Source organism: Pezoporus occidentalis, unplaced genomic scaffold (genome assembly GCF_034315485.1).
Source record: "Pezoporus occidentalis ecotype Australia unplaced genomic scaffold, CSIRO_AGI_Poc_V1 ctg13, whole genome shotgun sequence".
Lineage (NCBI taxonomy): Eukaryota > Metazoa > Chordata > Aves > Psittaciformes > Psittacidae > Pezoporus > Pezoporus occidentalis.
The window spans coordinates 4727061-4744853 of NW_026913103.1; the positions used below are offsets into that span (position 1 = coordinate 4727061).

At 36.0% G+C, this 17793-nt stretch overlaps 1 protein-coding gene across 1 annotated transcript in view; it reads right to left on the reverse strand.

Annotated features, from left to right (window-relative positions):
• COL12A1 (collagen type XII alpha 1 chain) overlaps positions 1-17793 on the reverse strand; it is a 101762-nt gene that overhangs the window by 36091 nt on the left and 47878 nt on the right. Inside the window, exons 24-44 of the mRNA XM_062608211.1 lie at positions 17385-17530; positions 16978-17107; positions 16060-16199; positions 15170-15299; positions 13609-13748; positions 13194-13326; positions 13067-13093; positions 12636-12778; positions 10877-11006; positions 9920-10059; positions 8709-8838; positions 7868-8010; positions 6732-6861; positions 5648-5790; positions 3988-4117; positions 3675-3794; positions 2887-3033; positions 1987-2103; positions 1458-1604; positions 901-975; positions 199-338 (exon numbers count right to left, since the gene is read on the reverse strand). Of these exons, the coding sequence (XP_062464195.1) occupies positions 199-338; positions 901-975; positions 1458-1604; positions 1987-2103; positions 2887-3033; positions 3675-3794; positions 3988-4117; positions 5648-5790; positions 6732-6861; positions 7868-8010; positions 8709-8838; positions 9920-10059; positions 10877-11006; positions 12636-12778; positions 13067-13093; positions 13194-13326; positions 13609-13748; positions 15170-15299; positions 16060-16199; positions 16978-17107; positions 17385-17530 (2681 nt within the window). The remainder of the gene's footprint in view (positions 1-198; positions 339-900; positions 976-1457; positions 1605-1986; positions 2104-2886; positions 3034-3674; positions 3795-3987; positions 4118-5647; positions 5791-6731; positions 6862-7867; positions 8011-8708; positions 8839-9919; positions 10060-10876; positions 11007-12635; positions 12779-13066; positions 13094-13193; positions 13327-13608; positions 13749-15169; positions 15300-16059; positions 16200-16977; positions 17108-17384; positions 17531-17793) is intronic.

A 17793-nucleotide genomic window follows, 5' to 3' on the forward strand; every position in this document is an offset into this window, starting at 1 on the left:
TCCCTTTGCATTTACAAAATGACCAATACATTTCAGAAATAATTATACATGCATACACATACATGTGTCATACAACAATCTAATACAAATTAAAAATGACAGCATTCTGAAAGAAAGGAAAATCACATGCAACTTTAGTAATTCTGCTCCATCTTCAGTCTCTCTCGAAAATGTACCCAATGAAAATAACAAACCTACCTGGATTCCAGCAGGATTAATCAAGTCAAAGGCTCCTACTGTATTAAAAACAAATTTCACTACTTTGTTGAAGTTATCGTCACCAATACTCCAGGAAGCATCAGTCAAGAATACTATGTCTGCTTTGGCACCTCTGCATACTGAAAGACCAAGAAAAAGAACATTTAAAACACATCAATCATATCACTGTGAAATAAAGCACATTGCTTCAAAATTTGAAAATTCAAGAATGCTAAATATTCAGCAAACTTCTCTTACCATGCAGCCAACGTGGCAGATGGTTAATGCTCAATACAAAAACAGTTATTAAAATTTTTCAAAGAAAAATCCAAGAAGTGAGAAAGAGCTCAAGAATCAAACTTCAATGTTTTAAATTACTTTTTTATTTTTTTCCTGAGCAGCTAACATAAAACACAAATTGTCTTCTGAGGGCAGACAGACTCACAGACTTGCTGCAGAGCTATAGGTTATTATGTATTTTTTCCCTAAATGTATACACTTTGGTGTTCTAAACCAGAAAATGTTGAAGTCTAGTAAAGCTCAAGAGCAAACAGATGGCATTAGGAAACTGCTGTCAGACTTCATTTTCCTAAAATGCTGTGCTAGTGTTAAATCTATTTGAATTTATGAAAAATAGAATTAAACTCTTAAGCAGTGGAGCAACTACATAAAAATAATGAGTAATTCTGCAAACAAACATACCATCCCGAGCTGGAGGAATTGTAGGAGGTGGAGGAGGTGTAGGTGGTGGAGTTGGTGCCTCTGTAGGTTTGAGGACTGAAACAAAACAATTTTTTTATTTCACCTAAATTATTTATTTCAAGGAAAAGCTCTAAATTATGTAATATATTGCAATACATAAAGATTCTAATCTTTTCTCACTAATCTAGCCAATGTATCATTGGCAAAGAAAAGGTTTTTCTATTACAAGAATAATGAGAGTATTGCTATTGTTAAAACAAAGGTACATGATTTCATTGTAACAGGAACACTTTTACATAAGCTGAGTAACACTGTCCTATGATAATGCACCTCCATTTTTCATCCAAGTGCTAGGAAACACTTGGTCTGAAGAAGAGGATAGAATTTTTCTTTCCCCCACAAAGTTCAGTTGACATTACATTGACAGAAACAAGAAAGATAACTTAAAAAAAAGGTATTGAAAGCCATTTAGGAGCTAGACAAGTTCTACAGACGAAACAAATTCTACAGTCAAAACAAGTTCTACAGTCAAAACTGAAGGTTCACAGCATATCTACCTGTATGCTCTCTCATAGAGACTGGAGGCCCCTCGAGGTTAGGGGTCTGAACAAAGATGGTAGCATTGTATTCTGTGTCTGGCAAGAGGCCAGTAAAACAATAGCTCGTTTCTGATCCACGTACTGTGATTTCCTGTCCTCTAGAACCTGTCAAAAAAAGCCCAATGGAAAGAAAGTTAGAAACCACTATTTCCCTTTTAATATGTGCACAAATAAGTGCAAAAATTAGAGACCTCATTAGAGGAGGTGAGAGTGGATGAGACAAGTCTTATTCTTGTCCTGTAATAGCCTTTCTAGACCAACATTGCAGTGTACTTGTGAAACCCAGGTAACCAGCAGATACCTTGTAATGAAAGATAACTTGACAATAAGCAGCACTCCCTCTTTGCAGAGCTTTCACCACTCTAGAAAAACAGGTTAGGTTTAGAGATTTAAGGCTCAAGCAGATGTATCATGGCTTCTGGTGGGTGCTTGTCACCATCTCAAAAATATATGTTTCCGTAAAATGCAAAAAATTAAATGCACTTACCATCAGCTGGGTTTAACTTCAGTCTGTAGGAAGTTGCTGAGCGATGTGGTGACCATCGGATACAGAAAGTATCCCAACCCACTTTGTAACTTGTTAGGTCACTGACATTCAAATATACTGTGAACAGAGAAACAGATAAATTGTTTTCTGGGAAACAGTATGTAATGGATGAAGTACATAGAATGAAATGAAAACTATATTAGCAGTCCTGGTCCAGAACTTGATTTTTTTAAAATACTCACAGAAGGAAAGAGCAGTTCTAGCCAAATCTCTTAATTTTCTGTTATGCCCCAGAGGTCACAGCCTCAAGTCTGATACTTTTCCCATACTCGGTAACAACCCATTTTGTGAGTTTTCATATGGAGTAAGTTGAGTTCTTTATAAAATAAGAAACTTCTAAAAATGAGAATCTGACACATATATATGGCAGTATGAAAAGAATGTATCAAGTCAACAAAACTCAGGATGCTTAATTCATCTTAACTGGAGAATTTTTTAGACGTTTCTTAGCTGAGGACATCAACAAAATCATCTCCTTCTAAAAAGCTGAAGTTTCAGTCACTGGAAATTCCTGTGAGATAAAAGCAGAGTGGCAGAAAGCCTAGACCTGCTTAGCATGGTTAGATTTTGCAGTTCCCTGGAGACAGTTAAAGACTGAGTCCAGCTATTGCTGAATAAAATTTTAGAAAGCAGACTAGAAAATTTTATATCATTGAGTCATTACTTAAGATTTTATTTCCACTGCTATTCCCATGTCTACATCATAGACAAATGACATACTCTCCACAAGATGATATTCAGGCTTTCTAACAACCAACCTTAAAAATCCTCTCTTAATCAACATTATCTAAGAGCAATATATGTATCTAGCATGACGACAACAAAATTATTTTTACTTACATGTAGTGCCTTGATCTGTCAAAGGTATACTCATTCCAGAATCATACTGGGCATAAACGTTCACATCATAAGTAGTACTGGGAGACAGATTATGCAAGGTGTAGGAAGTCACTTCTCCCACAAAAACCTCCATGGGCTCATTTGAACCTTGAATTGAAAGGATGCATTAAGGAAGTACAGAGATAGAGAAAGATTCATGATTAGGTGAACTACAGAACTATCTGCTGTCTTTTACATGTCATTAACTCCTAATCTCATTTTTTTTCTGGAACAAAACATACTCATTTCTTAAATTGTAGCACATTAGACTGTTGCAAACAGAACATACACATAGCTTTACAGGATATTGTGCAATGTTTGTGTTTGATTTAACTTACAAGAAGGTATGCATATTGTACTGTCACATAAAAAAGATTCTGGAGGACTTCAGTACCTAAATTTGCAAATGTCCAATGCTCATCTCACATACACCAGTTCATACACTCAGAAGGACAGGAGATATTAAAAAGGTAAAAACCAAGTCTGGTCAGGAACTTTATCTAGTCACTGCATTATATGTTAAACATACAATTTAATCTCTGCAATTGAACGTATGAAACACTGATAGCTTGTGCTTCATATAGAATACTGATAATAAGACTTAAGCTTCCATCAAAATCAGTAAACAGAGAAAAGAAAGAAGTCCTTTAACACAAACATTTCATGATACGTATGATTTCTATTCAGATCACCCATTAGCTACTCACTATTCTGAAAGTGATATGTTTGGAATGAACAGGCTTTCTTACCCACAGGTTTGTATACAATTTTATAGCCAAGAACAGGAGATGGTGAAGGATCCCAGGAAACTCTGAATCGTGTATACCATTCATCAGTTATATACATATTTTGAGGAGGAAGCAGGCCAACTAAAAAGAAAGAAAACCGTTCTACTTAGACTTGTGACTGCTTTTCAACCTCTACAAGCTTACATTGTAACTCTATCAGGTAATAATCACATCAAAGACATAGTTAACATAATGAAACCTTAATAATGTTGAAGTGCTAAAGGAATATGCGTCTCAAATTAGAAAAAAAATGTACAATATTAAAACTAATTACCAGTTCTGCCACTTCCAGTCAGTTGTCCCCCATCTCCATCTTCATACACAGCCACAACAGTAATTTTATATGGTGTATCTGATTGTAGTGGTTGTAGTATCACATTATTTCTTATTCCAGGAACTGTTGTCTAGAACACAAAAGAAAGAGGTAAACAAACTCACAGTCCTGTAACTGATCAGTAATGACAGCATCTAGAACCAAAAATTTGTTTTGACCCTTGGTTCACTTTTTTTTATGTCTACTGTAGATAATGTCATTCAGGATATTTTAAGGGTTATAGCCTATAAACAAGTATGTGTATTACTTTAAATTATAAAACATTGTGGTTAGCAAAAAAGATAAATCAAATTGACTCTTAAGTCCCGACTGAGATGCTGCAGTTCACCACCAAGATTTCCGTATGTTCCCTCATAGAAAAGAAAAAGTCATGATGATGTGCTTGGAGATAGAAAAGACAGAAAAAAATCCTAAAATGAGGATGGCAGTCAAAAGTCTCCCATCCTGCTATTCATGAGCTTCATTTCTACCTTTTCATTACCCTCATCTCAGGATATAATTTTCTTGGCAGACGCAAGTCAGTCTGAAAAGGAACCTGTAAATATTTTTATATGTAAAAACACACCTATTTATGCTTCCTTCAATCGCCCCAGCTTCTTGGTGCAGCCATGCACTAGTGCTCTCTTCTAATAAAAACACAGGCATAAAAGAAAAAGAGATACTGCTCCATAAAGTGGCCATAAAACACTGAAACTATGGAAAGTAACTCAAGATATCTATCTGAAAGCATGTCCCAGTCAACATTTTCCGTTATTAGTTGATAAAAATTATTGAGACTTGCTGTTTTTATGAAGTGCTGAACATTTTCTGAAAAAAGATGTATGTGTTGAAAAATATGTGTGTCCTGATTAACAGATCCAGCAGGGAGTTTTCAAATGATGATTTTTTAGCATTCCTTATGCAATAATATATAAGCAGTAATAGCATTTTAATAGCACTCCATACTTGTTATATTTTGGCTGGTGGCAGTCAGCAGGAAATCCTCCATTGACCTCTATAGGTTCTGAGTTTGGCTTTGCTATAAACACTCAGAGAATTTTATAAGCTTCAGATTTATTTATGCTATCATTAAGCTGCAGGAAATTAAATACACAATTCATACTGAACCTGACAAAAACAAGTTAGATGCTGAATCAACATTGCCATTGCTTTCTTATCAAGCTCCACCCACTTTCTTCAGTTTATAAAAAGCAGGCTTGTGTTTATTCTGTATCTTAGCACACTGACTTCATAATTAATAGAGTACGAATAGATGGCTATTCACTGTAGCACAATATTTGAACTAAATGTCAGAAAGTAAGTTCTGCTCAGAATCTACTGATTGATGTGTGACTTTCATTTCACATTATTTTACACACAAGTTCATACATATTCTGCAACTTTGTGGAAAAACAAATAAACACCCCCCACCCCCCCCCAAATTGATGAATAAACCAACCAGTGTTTCATACAAAGAGCTTCTCAGCATTGACAACAGTGACCAAATAACCTACAGAGCACACAAAGTGTACCACATGTAGAACGGGTAACATTGTTTTTCTGTAGCCTAAAGAATCAACAGAGAACCTCTTGGTGCTCACTAAAGAATTACAGAACTTACATATTCATCGATAGGGTCTCCCACAGTGGGTGAATAAATAATTCTGTACTGCTGGACTGGCCCATCAGCATGGTCCCATTGAACAGAAAGGCTGTTTGTGGTCTCATCGAACACTCTCACATTCCTTGGACCACTGCGAGGCACTAAAGAAATAGAACATGGAAGGCTGTATGAAGTATGATTCTTCCAGTTCAGTGTCACCCTCAGTGATTTAAATGCTGCCTTGAAACCAAAGCTAAGAGCCCTCCCTGAAACCCCAAATAAACACATACAGGTAAATTTAGTCAACGATAATATAGAAGTGCCTGAGGTTTTGAACAGAAATATGACCTTAACTGGAAGAACTGGAGCAGTATGGAAGGGAGACAATATCTGAGGGATGCACAAACTAAGCATCTACATCATCTACATACATTCTGCTTCTCAGACTCATGCAAACACATATAATTATAGCCTGTCACAAGTTTTAGGTGAATGTGGGGATTTAACAGAAAAAGCACAAAAGTAGCAAAAGAGGGGTGACCTATTATTGCCACAGGCAGCTCATTTACATGTTAGTTCTAGAATGAATTTTAAAGATGCTAAGAGTAAGACAACTAAGATCCAACAAGTTAAATCTTAACAAGGAAGTGCTGGTGTTTAGGCATCTCCAGCAAAAAAACAACATCTGGGGAGGCTAATATATACAATTATCATGTAAGACACAGAAAATGAAGTATATTCTTTTCTGTTGACAGCAAATTCGACCCATCCTAACATGCTTTCTTTTTTTTCTTTTTTAGACAAACTGCTATTTGCCTATAATCACATTTCATGTAACAGATTTTACACTCTTAAACATTCAAATTAAGCTTATTTCACAAGTTAAAATTACATTGACAATTATGCAGGTACAATAGCTGCCAGACATAGCAGAAGATCACTTCCATGGAGGCTTACAATAGCTTCAGCCATAACTCAAATGCATGGATCTCAGAGTTGCACTGAACAGCTCACACTGTTTGTGATTTTAACCAATTTTATAAATTCTTCACATGCACATTTCAACATATACTTCACAAAGCAACTACTGACTGCCTCTTACATGTTCTTCCCTGTGCTTGGCTTGGATTTCCTTCTCCATCTGCATATAGAGCTATAACATTTATTGAGTAAGCAGTGTCAGGAGTCAAGCGCTCCAGCATCACATCGCGAGTGTTGCCTGGTACCACAATCTAAAACAGAAACAAAAAGCATCTATATAAAATAGGCTTCAGTTTATACAATGTCTTGTTAGAATTAGCAGTTAGAATGAAATATAGAAAAATTGGGAACATGACCATGCTGCACATTTTCCAAGAAAAATAATACAGGCTTAAAATAACAAATAATATTGATAAAAATTCAAGAGCAGGTGCAAAAAAAAAAAAACCCCAATAAACCAAAAAAAACCACGAATCCATAAGGAACTCTCATTCTGCAAATGGAGCTTTTATTTTTTACATTTTACATTAAAATGGTTCAGAAAAAAAAACATTCAGGAACAGAAAACAAAAAAGTAAATTCTGTCATGATTTACTGACATAAAAATGACATTTTCTAACAGGTACTAATAGATAGGTTCCCACTTATGTGTGAAGTAATATGCAGTTTCACTTTACAGATGCAAATGATTCATTAAAAATTCTTAGACATCCTTACATAAAAGCATATATACCCATCTGTACATGTACAATATGAGTGTACATTTGGTGTGACTACATTCAAAAACTTAGCTCCAAAACTGCACCTATTTCTACACAAATCCAAGACCTCTTACTTCACATCTGGAAGCCAAATTTTTACCCATATCCACTGCTCACCAAGATCTACTTAAACACTAATGATTTGGGCTAAATAGATGGTTTAGTTGTAAAATCACATAAAATTGGTATCTGGAGTCATAATAAACATTTTCTAATAAATATTTGTTGCTTTCTTCTCTCTTCTTAAGGTAAAAAAAAGGAAAAAAAAAAGTTTTATTTTAACTCATCTTTACCTGGTAGTCTTATTTCTTATTTCTTTTATTTCACCAAATTAAACATTTACAATGGACTAACTTCCTGTAGACAAAGCGTTTTCAGCAGGGACAGTCCTGGGAACACAGTTGGCCTGAGATTATTACTATTATTCTACACTCATTGAAGGAAGCAATATCCTCTGCACACTTTTCAGGATTAACATAAAAAACAAATTACTCACAGATTCTGATGGCCTTGGGCCAGACAGTGGAGTGTAATTAATTCTGTACTGCTGTACTGGACCTGGAGCGGGTTCCCATCGGACATTCATGCTGTTTGGTGTGGGATTGTAAACTTGAATGTTTCTTGGTGTTCCTCTCTCCACTAGATCAAGGATAATTTAAATTAAATTTTAGAGATTTGCTTTCTTTAGTTCGAGTTCCACTTGAATTTACAACAGTGCTCAAAGGAGCAAAAAAAGGGCATCAGCCCAAGATAAACATATTACTTTTGTTACCCCAAAACCTACAGATCTTAGAGTCTTGGTGGTTAGTCTTTACAAACACTCCTGCCAGCCAGTAAAGTACGTATGTTTACAATGCAAATTGAAGGTATGATCATAACACTTTGTAACCCTATTGCTGATCAGGCAGCTATGAAAAGTAGCCATAGACTACACATTTTATGTCATGCTGACTTTAGGAGCAGAAGCTCCCTGAAAAATTTTAAGCACATGGTATGGACATTACTATGGATTAGCACCAGTGTTTTCCATTTGATCACCAGTATTGCTACTGGCACTACAATTAAAATTTTACTATTTCACTAAAACTGTTAAGTTTGCTGCACAAGGTAAGAGCTGAGCTTGCCCAAGATAAATGGACTGAAAGCCTCCACCCAAATAAAAGCATAGAAAGTGGAGTAAGTTACAGAGCTGCAACCATACCCAAGCAGGTAAACAGTTTCTTGAATTTATGTTTTAGCTTTGAGAAAAGAGAATTGATTCAAAATCAATTTCTAATTCTCTGAGCTCCTCACACAAAAAATCCTTACATTTTCTTGAAAGCTATGATTTTACTTACAAGTTCTTCCAGTGTCAGAGACACGTCCACCATCCCCCTCTGGGAAAACTGGAACCACAGTTACAGTGTAAGGTGTGTTGGGTTCAAGAGTCCTCAGAATTACATAGTTTGTGTTTCCTGGTACTGTGGTCTACAAATTTAGAAAGAAAGGTAGAGTCATGATATTACATAAATATGCAAAAAGTTTAGGCTTTTTTGTATCTCACTCTTCCACCACATCTCATTTCTAGACTGAATGTGCTAAAAAATTCACAAACCCTGAAACGTAAAGTGATATGGTTCATGGTATCTTCTGGAATTACCTTTCAAGAAAGTTCTGTCTTGGACTTAACAAAAATGATTGCTAAATTGTATGCTCTCCCATACAATCCCTGAAGAGCTATCTTCACTTTTGGGTCTTGATCCTGTTCTACTAATAACAGAATCTGCAGCGATCTCTTTAATGACTACTATTCAGCAGCTTAGAAGCATTAAAAGGTCACTTTCTAAATAAAAAAATAAGCATTACATAAACACTAAAACTAATGATGAGAAGTAATGAGCAGCTCATGTTACAAAGTAAAACTCCACAGCATTTAAGAATATCATTGGTAGCTCTCTAGATGTTACCAAAAGACTGGTAATTCACGTACTCCTCATTTCACAGGCACATGCAATTGGGCAGACATGGAAAAAAACCACAAGTAGGAAGGAATAATATTTTTACAGTCTGAAGCATGGTTTCACATGTTCAAGATTGTTTTAGCTCCCTAGCAATTAGATAATTTTAGGAGATTAGAATAAAATACCTATGTGGATTTTTCTGCTTTCACATGTATCATCCAGGCTGACTGCCTACAGTTACATGTCATCTGAGCAGTGAAAATAGGTATAAATGAGGTCTGCTAACTTTAAAGCCTTTTGTACACCCTGAAGTCAGCTTTACATTCACATGCATTGCCCTAAGAATAAACAAACAAAGAATTTTGTGTGGTATTAAATCCCTGTGCTAAGAACTAATCACTGAAGGTCTACTATAAAATCAAACATCTGTAATACATATGGGAGTAACTGACTTTCATGAAGGTGCTCTCTCTTTTCTCTGAGGTAGCTATGAATAGAAAAAAAGCCAGTGCCTAATCAACAAGACCCACTTCACCCAGCAGCATTTCTCCACTGACACCATGAGCTGCAAATTATCTGAGACACTGAAATCTACACAAAGTCTTTACCATTTCTTCTGCGCCTCCAGCTGTAGGTCCATAAAACACCTTATACTGGCGAGGACTTCCTTCTGCATGATCCCATCGAATGTTCAGAGTACTAGTGGTTGGGTCATAAATTAGCAAGTTCTTCACAGTAGTGAGAGGTTCTGAAATAGATTAATGAGCTGTCAGAAATGTTGACCCACATGCTTAATAGTTCATGTTAAATATTATTTGTCTTCATTAATCAGAACAAACCACGACACCCGTTCAACAGCATAAGGAATGCTAAATATAATAAGAAAAAATTCTTTTTGAACACTATTTTAGAATTACACAATAAGTTCATTAGGAATGTTTGGTTCCTTCCTCACCAAACACATTGCTATGTCTGACTTTGTTTTGCAGGCTCAAAAGTAAACTAAGTACAAATGAACTAATAAATTTATAGTTAATTAAATAATTAATTAAAAACAGTGAATTGGGTTTATGCCTGAAGTGCCTCTGGTAGCAAATCACTCAGTGCTTTCTATAGCATGATCAAAACAACACTATCAATGTAAAATGGTGGAATCTCAAAGTGCATACTGTAAAGCTTCTGAACTGGAGGTGCTGAAAGGAAAATAGTAAACTTATACTTAGCAACACACATATGAGAGTTACCTGCCTTCAGATGCTTTAAAGATGCTTCCTAAATTGTGGCATAAAACAAACAGATTAAGATGAGAAATAAGTTCCATAGTAGCAGTAGGGTTTCTCTCAGCCCTAAAAGCTCGGTGCCCAGTCTAAGGTGGTTGCCCAGGGTTTCTCTACAGCCAGCAGACTTACAGGTCTTCTTACTTTAGACACTTGAAACCCACCAAAGGACAACTGACAGCTACATATGGGATGAATTCCACCACAATATTTTTTGTCAGCCAATTTGAAAAGTAATAAATCAGTATATTTTCACACCTAATAAGAAAATTCAAAGAAGTTACTTACTGGTTCTGCCTCTTCCTGTCATTCGTCCCCCTTCCCCATCTGCATACATTGATGACACAGTAATAGCATACGGTGTGTCAGGCTGCAGCTTCTGTATCACCACACTGTTCTGCCGCCCTCCAACCACAGTCTGGAGTAAAACAAAATAAAAGAATTATAATCCCTTTTATTCTGCCCCTGTTATGCTTAATATTATAGTGAAGAATGTAAACGATGTGGAGTGGAAAACCCTACAATATATCATATGCTGCATCCTCTTGTGACTGACACTGACAGTAGACATTGAACAATAACAATATTTAGTACTTATTCCTCTTAGCAAGTTTAGACAGTCCAGTGACACAAAGCCAGTATTCTTTAAGACCTCCAACCTTGCATATAACCACAATTATGTATCAACTGCTAGATCTGTGCCAATAAAAGACGTTTCTAAATTCTACCATAAATACTTCAGTGGGGACATTGCTACTGCCTTCCTAGCAACTGCAGTTTAATCATATATCACAGTAACAAAAAAAGCAGACATGGAATTATTCTCATATGACCAATAATTATTTGCAGACTGACATTAAAATGTCATGAACAGAGCACGAGTGTTCTGTGTGCTCTCCTTAAAAAGAGGTGTCTTCTCAACTTCCACTTCTGGACTCTATCCCATTGTGAATAAAGTCTATTAATTCTATTCTTTGCACAAAGTTCAACAGAATTATCATAATTCTTTTTTTACTCCAGTACCAGTAATTCATTACAGATACTAGTTAACCTTACTGCAGTTCCTCATTCTTCTAGTGATTTCTCACTAAACTTACATTTAACTATTCAATTCATTCAACAGTTCAACAACCTCAACTGAAATGTATGCTGCTCAGAAGAGAGTAAAAAGGGATGTGAAACTGATTCTAAAGTAAACATTCCTAGATACACTTCTGAACACGTGTGATCTCCAATTACTGGAACAAGCTAAATGAGTGTGGTTCTCATCTGAGACTGCATCTCTGAGTCATTTGGCAGTAACCATAACAGCCACCCACTGCAGAACGGGGCATTTTTAAGTAGCATACATTTCTGATAAACAGGCTGACTGAATTACTGTTCCCAGGCTGTGTTGTGTAGGCCGCCAATAGTCAACACAGCTCTTGCTGACGACACAAGAAAGCTGGCTGATCATAAAGTACTGGCTCTCCCTATCCTGATCAATCAAAAGACACTAAAAATACCTCAAACACTTCCCTAACTTATGTTTTGCATGGATTCATTTTTGCAACTGCTGCTTCTGGGTGGTTATTCTGTCCCTAGTGTGGTCCACAGTATGTTCCACAGCATGTTCCACAGCAAAATCCCTCTGATAGCACATGAACCACACTATGAAAACAGAAAATTCTGGATTATGGAAGTAGTCATGGTAGTTCATATTGTTGTGATAACTATATATCTCTGACTTCTAGCCTCACGTGCTGTTTGACTTGTTCCTCAACACACTTTAACTTTATTCTAGTCATGTCTATAGATCCTATGATTTTCAGGAAAAAAAGCTGTATCCAAAGTTATTATTCCTCCATAAAAAGCATTCTATATTGGATTTGAAAGTGGAGAAAGAAAAAGATGGGAATATATATCTATTCACTATAAATTTTAATCTTCATCTAAAAGGTGATTAATATGTACACCATTGTACTTTGAAAATAAGTTAATTCTAATGGGTTACTTTGCAGAACTATCTTTTCAGGTTGAGTAACTGAAGCTCTCCAAAATTAGTTACCGACTGTTCAGGGCCATCCCCACTGATAGGCTGGTAAAGGATCCTGTATCTCTGCACTCGACCGCTAGCAGGATCCCACTTCACAGTCAAACTGTGTGAAGTTGCATTATACACCTGAAGGTTTCGTGGGCCACTCTTTGGGGCTGAGAAACACAATAAAGAAAAGAACAAATACGTAATTCAAGCAAAAAGCAGGGACAAACCATTCATACTTTTGACTGCATGAATGTCTCAGCAAGAGCAAAATGTATAAAGTACAAGACAACATCAACTGTAATGTTTATAAAGTAATAAACATGTTGTAACCTAGTGTTTAGTATTTGTCCAAAACCACAATAACATTTATTAAATGATCTCAGCTTTTCAATGTCAACATCCATCACAGTTTAGAGAAAGGTAGTAAAACCGTACCTGGAAATTCAGATTCTTACCTTGTGTGGTGGTAGGCACCAAAGGTACTAGAAAAAAATAGAAAGTGTTTTCAGAATTCTTGTATGTGTACGCCTTCTGATTTAATAACTGTGAATAACAATATGCAGAAACACTTCATTTACTTACATGTTCGTTCACTGCCAATGAGGTCATCACTTTCTGATTCATCAGGATAAATGGCGGTAACTGAGATATCATATAATGTATCAGGATTCAGATTTTCAAAGACCAAACTGTTGTCATCTCCATTTAAAATAGTCTTGTGGAGAAATTAAAATAAATAAATAGATAAATAAATAAATAAAACCAGAACAAACCAAGACAAAAACAGAGAGTGGGATATAACTGGGTAATTTTTTTACACAGTAACATCACTACACATGTCTGTAACTATGTGTTCTGCACTTCCTCACTCAATTTCCATTGAGTTCAACAGGAGGGCTTGCAAGTTATAGGCTATTTATTAAATACATTTCCGATTTTAAAAATACACCTTTTGAGAGACTGTCCACAAAATCTCACAATGACTGACTATTCTTACCTCATGTTTTTCCGATCTTCCATAGGGTCCCCAGGTTATTCTATATAGAGAGACATCTGGAGCTCCATGATCCCAAGTTCCTCTGAAACTATTTGTGGTTATATCTGTGATTCTGAGATTGACAGGTGCTGGCACAGGCTCTATTATGAGAAAAGTATTTCAGAAAATGTAACTACAAAATAAACATAGCTGAACCACAGAAATACTCAGACAAAGAATTTAGAAGATTATGCAGAAGATTTATCTCTCAGTTACCATACTTCTAATGACTACAACAAAATCCTGTAGTATAACTCACCCCATCTACAATAAGCAAATTGTCCTTCATAAATTCATATCACTAGGTCATCACCTGATAAAACATGTAACTCTAGTAACCTCAGTAGAGGATAAATGTTTCATGCCTAGTCACAACAATTGCAGTCCTAGCTCTTACATTTTGGAGTCAGAAGGAGTGATTATAAGCTCACACACACAGAGGTCAAGCTCCTACATGAGTTTTTTCCAGATCTTAAAATTCTTTATATATGCCAACTGAGTCACGATTGGATTATATCCCTTATTTAGAAAGAATTCATAGGGGTTAACTGCAGGTTAAGGAAGCTAAATTTTATAGTCAACAGGAAGAAATGAGTAAATAGGTTTAACCAGAGAATTAAACAAAAAATTAATTTCTTTTTCCTTACACACACATTCACACAAACCCACAGCTATAAAAGAAAGGCTAGCATAAAGGCAAGCAAATAAACCCTCACAAACATTTTTTAACACACTAGGCTACAAAATTAAAAACTGGGTAAAAAAAAAAAAAAAGAAAGAGAAAGAGGGGGAGCATCTGCATGTTTTTTCTCTTTTTTTTCCATACCAGAGTGAGAGGCATTGATAAGGTAACATTGCTCATGTCTGCTCTAGCTCTTCTAGTTAGCTGTCTTCCTAAATCATACTCCTAGATCAGGGTGAGGACTTTCCTGATAACAGCTTTCTCCCTTCAGTCTGTCGCTTCCCTTGTAGGGAGATTGGCTCTTACCATTTATGCAACACCATTTTCTTGCCTGATTTGTTGAGATTACTCAAATGCTGTCTTTATCATTCTATAAAAGTACAGACTGGTTTAGCATTCCATGGCACAAAAAAATCCTTTCAATCACAAGCAAGATCATTTTTCTGTCTAATCCTCCAGCATATGCTCCATCTTCCTACTCACTTTCCTAGATTCCTGCATAGACTTGCTAAACCTTTCCTCTGCCTTCATATTTTCTTACTAATTCTACCCCTACACTCCTCCTTCTGCCTCTAAACGGAAGTAATTTTGCTTCAGTTGCTGGTCTGTCACCTCTTTGCAGACTGCAAGCTCAGTGTTTACTGCAGTAAGATAATGAACTCATTTAAGATTCCCCAGAACAGATATATTGCAAATAATGCTACAGATGCAAGTAAACTATTTGTCAGACAGATTAAATTATAGTTCCACCTAAACTCAGTAATATATTACAAACACACACAACTTAAATAGACTGTAAGGCAAAAAATAACCACAAGAAAAATTAATAGGAAAACTTACGAGTGACAGCTTCTGCGTTTATCGGTAGGGATTCCCCTTCATCATACACAGCAACAACTTTTATATTATACAGTGTTTGGGAGGAAAGGTCAGAGAGAGTAGTGCTGGTTTTCAGTCTGTCAATTTCTACCTAAGAATAAAAACAGCAACTTAAGAATTGTAAATTGCTCTATTTCTTACTCTGCATTGTCAGAAATTCCTGTACTGAAAACCAGAAAAGTATTCTGCAACAATTTTTGGCATTAACCCCTAAATTTGCACCTGAATAATGAGTGCTACCAACCTACTCCCTTGCAAAGCATATTGTCTCAAACACTAGTACAACTTGCTGACCTTTCACTGCTTCATTCTTTTGGAAATGAGGATGCAGACTGCATCTCTAGAAAATTCCCATTCCCTTACAAAAGCACATTTAGTCTTCCAAGAGCTAGCAGTGCAATTATGGAAAGCTTGCAGACACTCAAATACATCTCTAACAATGCTCACACATATTCAGACAGTGGGTGAAAGGGGCTAATATACTTTTATTCCCTAATCCTGTCTTCACACTTGTAAACTGTTCTTGGAGCTCGGCAAGATAACACCTAAGGGTTAAGCAAGTGTTAAGCTCTTGCCAAGAGTAGCGATGCCTATTTATCAAAGCACAGAAAAATCCTCCAGTTTGAGGACTTTTCCTCTCTGGAGGAAGGAAAAGAGGGGAGTACCAAACAAAATCTCTCTCGTACTTATTCAGTTACCAATTTAACCTTTACCTGACTGCAATCATCATGAACTGATATTCTTTATTCTCAATGGTAGCTTCTAATACTAATTTTGCTGTTATCTTAGTAACCTAGTTCCTCAAAATAAAATCATCTTCTAGTACTTTCAAAAATATTCTTGCTATTTACCTCCTTCACATCAGCTTCATCAGCTATTTTGTATCTTAGGATGTACTTTCGAACTTTCCCTGGGGCAGGATCCCAAAGGATATTCATACTGCTGTGAGTAACATCCTGAATTGTCAAGCTTCTGGGTCCAGGTAGAGGTACTGTAAAAATAATTAGCAAGTGAAACTGCTATTCAAGGCAGAGGTATAGGTCTTTCACAGAAGGAAATACATTCTTTTCATGCATTTCACTGAAATGGAGGCAATAACTTTCTGGGAAGTTCAATGCTCTGGTCGCTATATGAGCCCACTGTCCCAGCAATAAGCATAATAGCTATAAACTACGGTAGCTTCACCTTTGTAAATTTTAAGCACAATACTTTGAGACGTATCAGTGATTAAGATCATAACTTTTGGTGACAACAGCCACTTTTTATGTATGGGGTTCAGGGTTCAACATTTTTTAAGAACATACGAATAAACAGACTGCATGCATCTAGCCCAGAACTATGCCTCTTACAGTAGAAAATGTGTAAGGAAAAGTACAAAAATAAACCTTGTTTAAATCAATTTTTCTTGATATGAGATGTTTTCTTACAAATTTGTATACTTAAGAGAATGTCTGAATTTGGGAATAAAGCTTTTAAGGCAATGCAAGCAAAATTGAGACCTTTAAAAACACTATAACCTCAAGATTTGAAAGCCAATTCCTTCAATATGAAAGGAGAAAACTCTTTTGTTCCTCTTTTAATAGTTGGTCTCTTTTCATTGAAATTGACATTAAGAACTTTTGGAAATGTATGAGTATTAGAAAAATGCATGAAACACGGAAAAGATGATCTTCTAAACAAAACAGAATATATAAAAACTGTTGTATGAAATAAAATCAAAAGTAAATGTTGCTGAAGCATTAACAAAGCAAAAATCAAGACGCGCATACATGTCACTTCCTGGGTGGTGAGTGGGTCACTGGTCATATCACCAAACAATACATAAGCTGTTAAAGTGTACTCAGTATTGGGGATGAGATCTACCAGCTGCACCTCATTGACTGATGGTCCAACACGCATCTGCACATGAAAAATAACACACCATGTTTAAAAACTGAAGAAAGCAATGTCAGAAATGCAAGCAATGATTTAACTGCATGGAAATTTTGTTTGTGAGATTCACAGTATATTTACAGTTTCCTGACTGATGTCACTGTATACAATGTCCCAGTAAGTTCACAGTGCTTCAAGAAGTACATGCCAGTCTCTCTTGACTACAATGGTAGATCAAGAAAACCTTCAGTTTTTCTTAGTTTATTTTTGGTAGAGTACAGGAAATAATGACAAATTCTCTCACCTCTTTTTCTGTGGTTGGGACTGTGGCATTCGCAGGTTCATATGTTAACAAATAACCAGTAGCCCCATTGAGAGGTTCCCATCTCACTCGCATGGAAGTTGATCCAATATCATAAACATTCAAGTTTCTAACTGAAGAGATTGGCACTGTCAAATAAAACACATATATTAATTTATTTCCTTCAGCTTTTTCACTTTTCATATTTCACATCAAAGATAGCACCACTGAGAATGTTGCACATGGGTATTAGGGTACTTTGTGGGTAATAGAAAGTGATCTGCAAGTAGTGGTATTTTAAGTGGCGCTTAGTTTAAGAATGAGGTAACAGTCATCATATTTTGAATGTGACACAGGTTTGCTATATACACAGTTAAAACTATCTCACAAGACTACACTGGAACACTTGAAT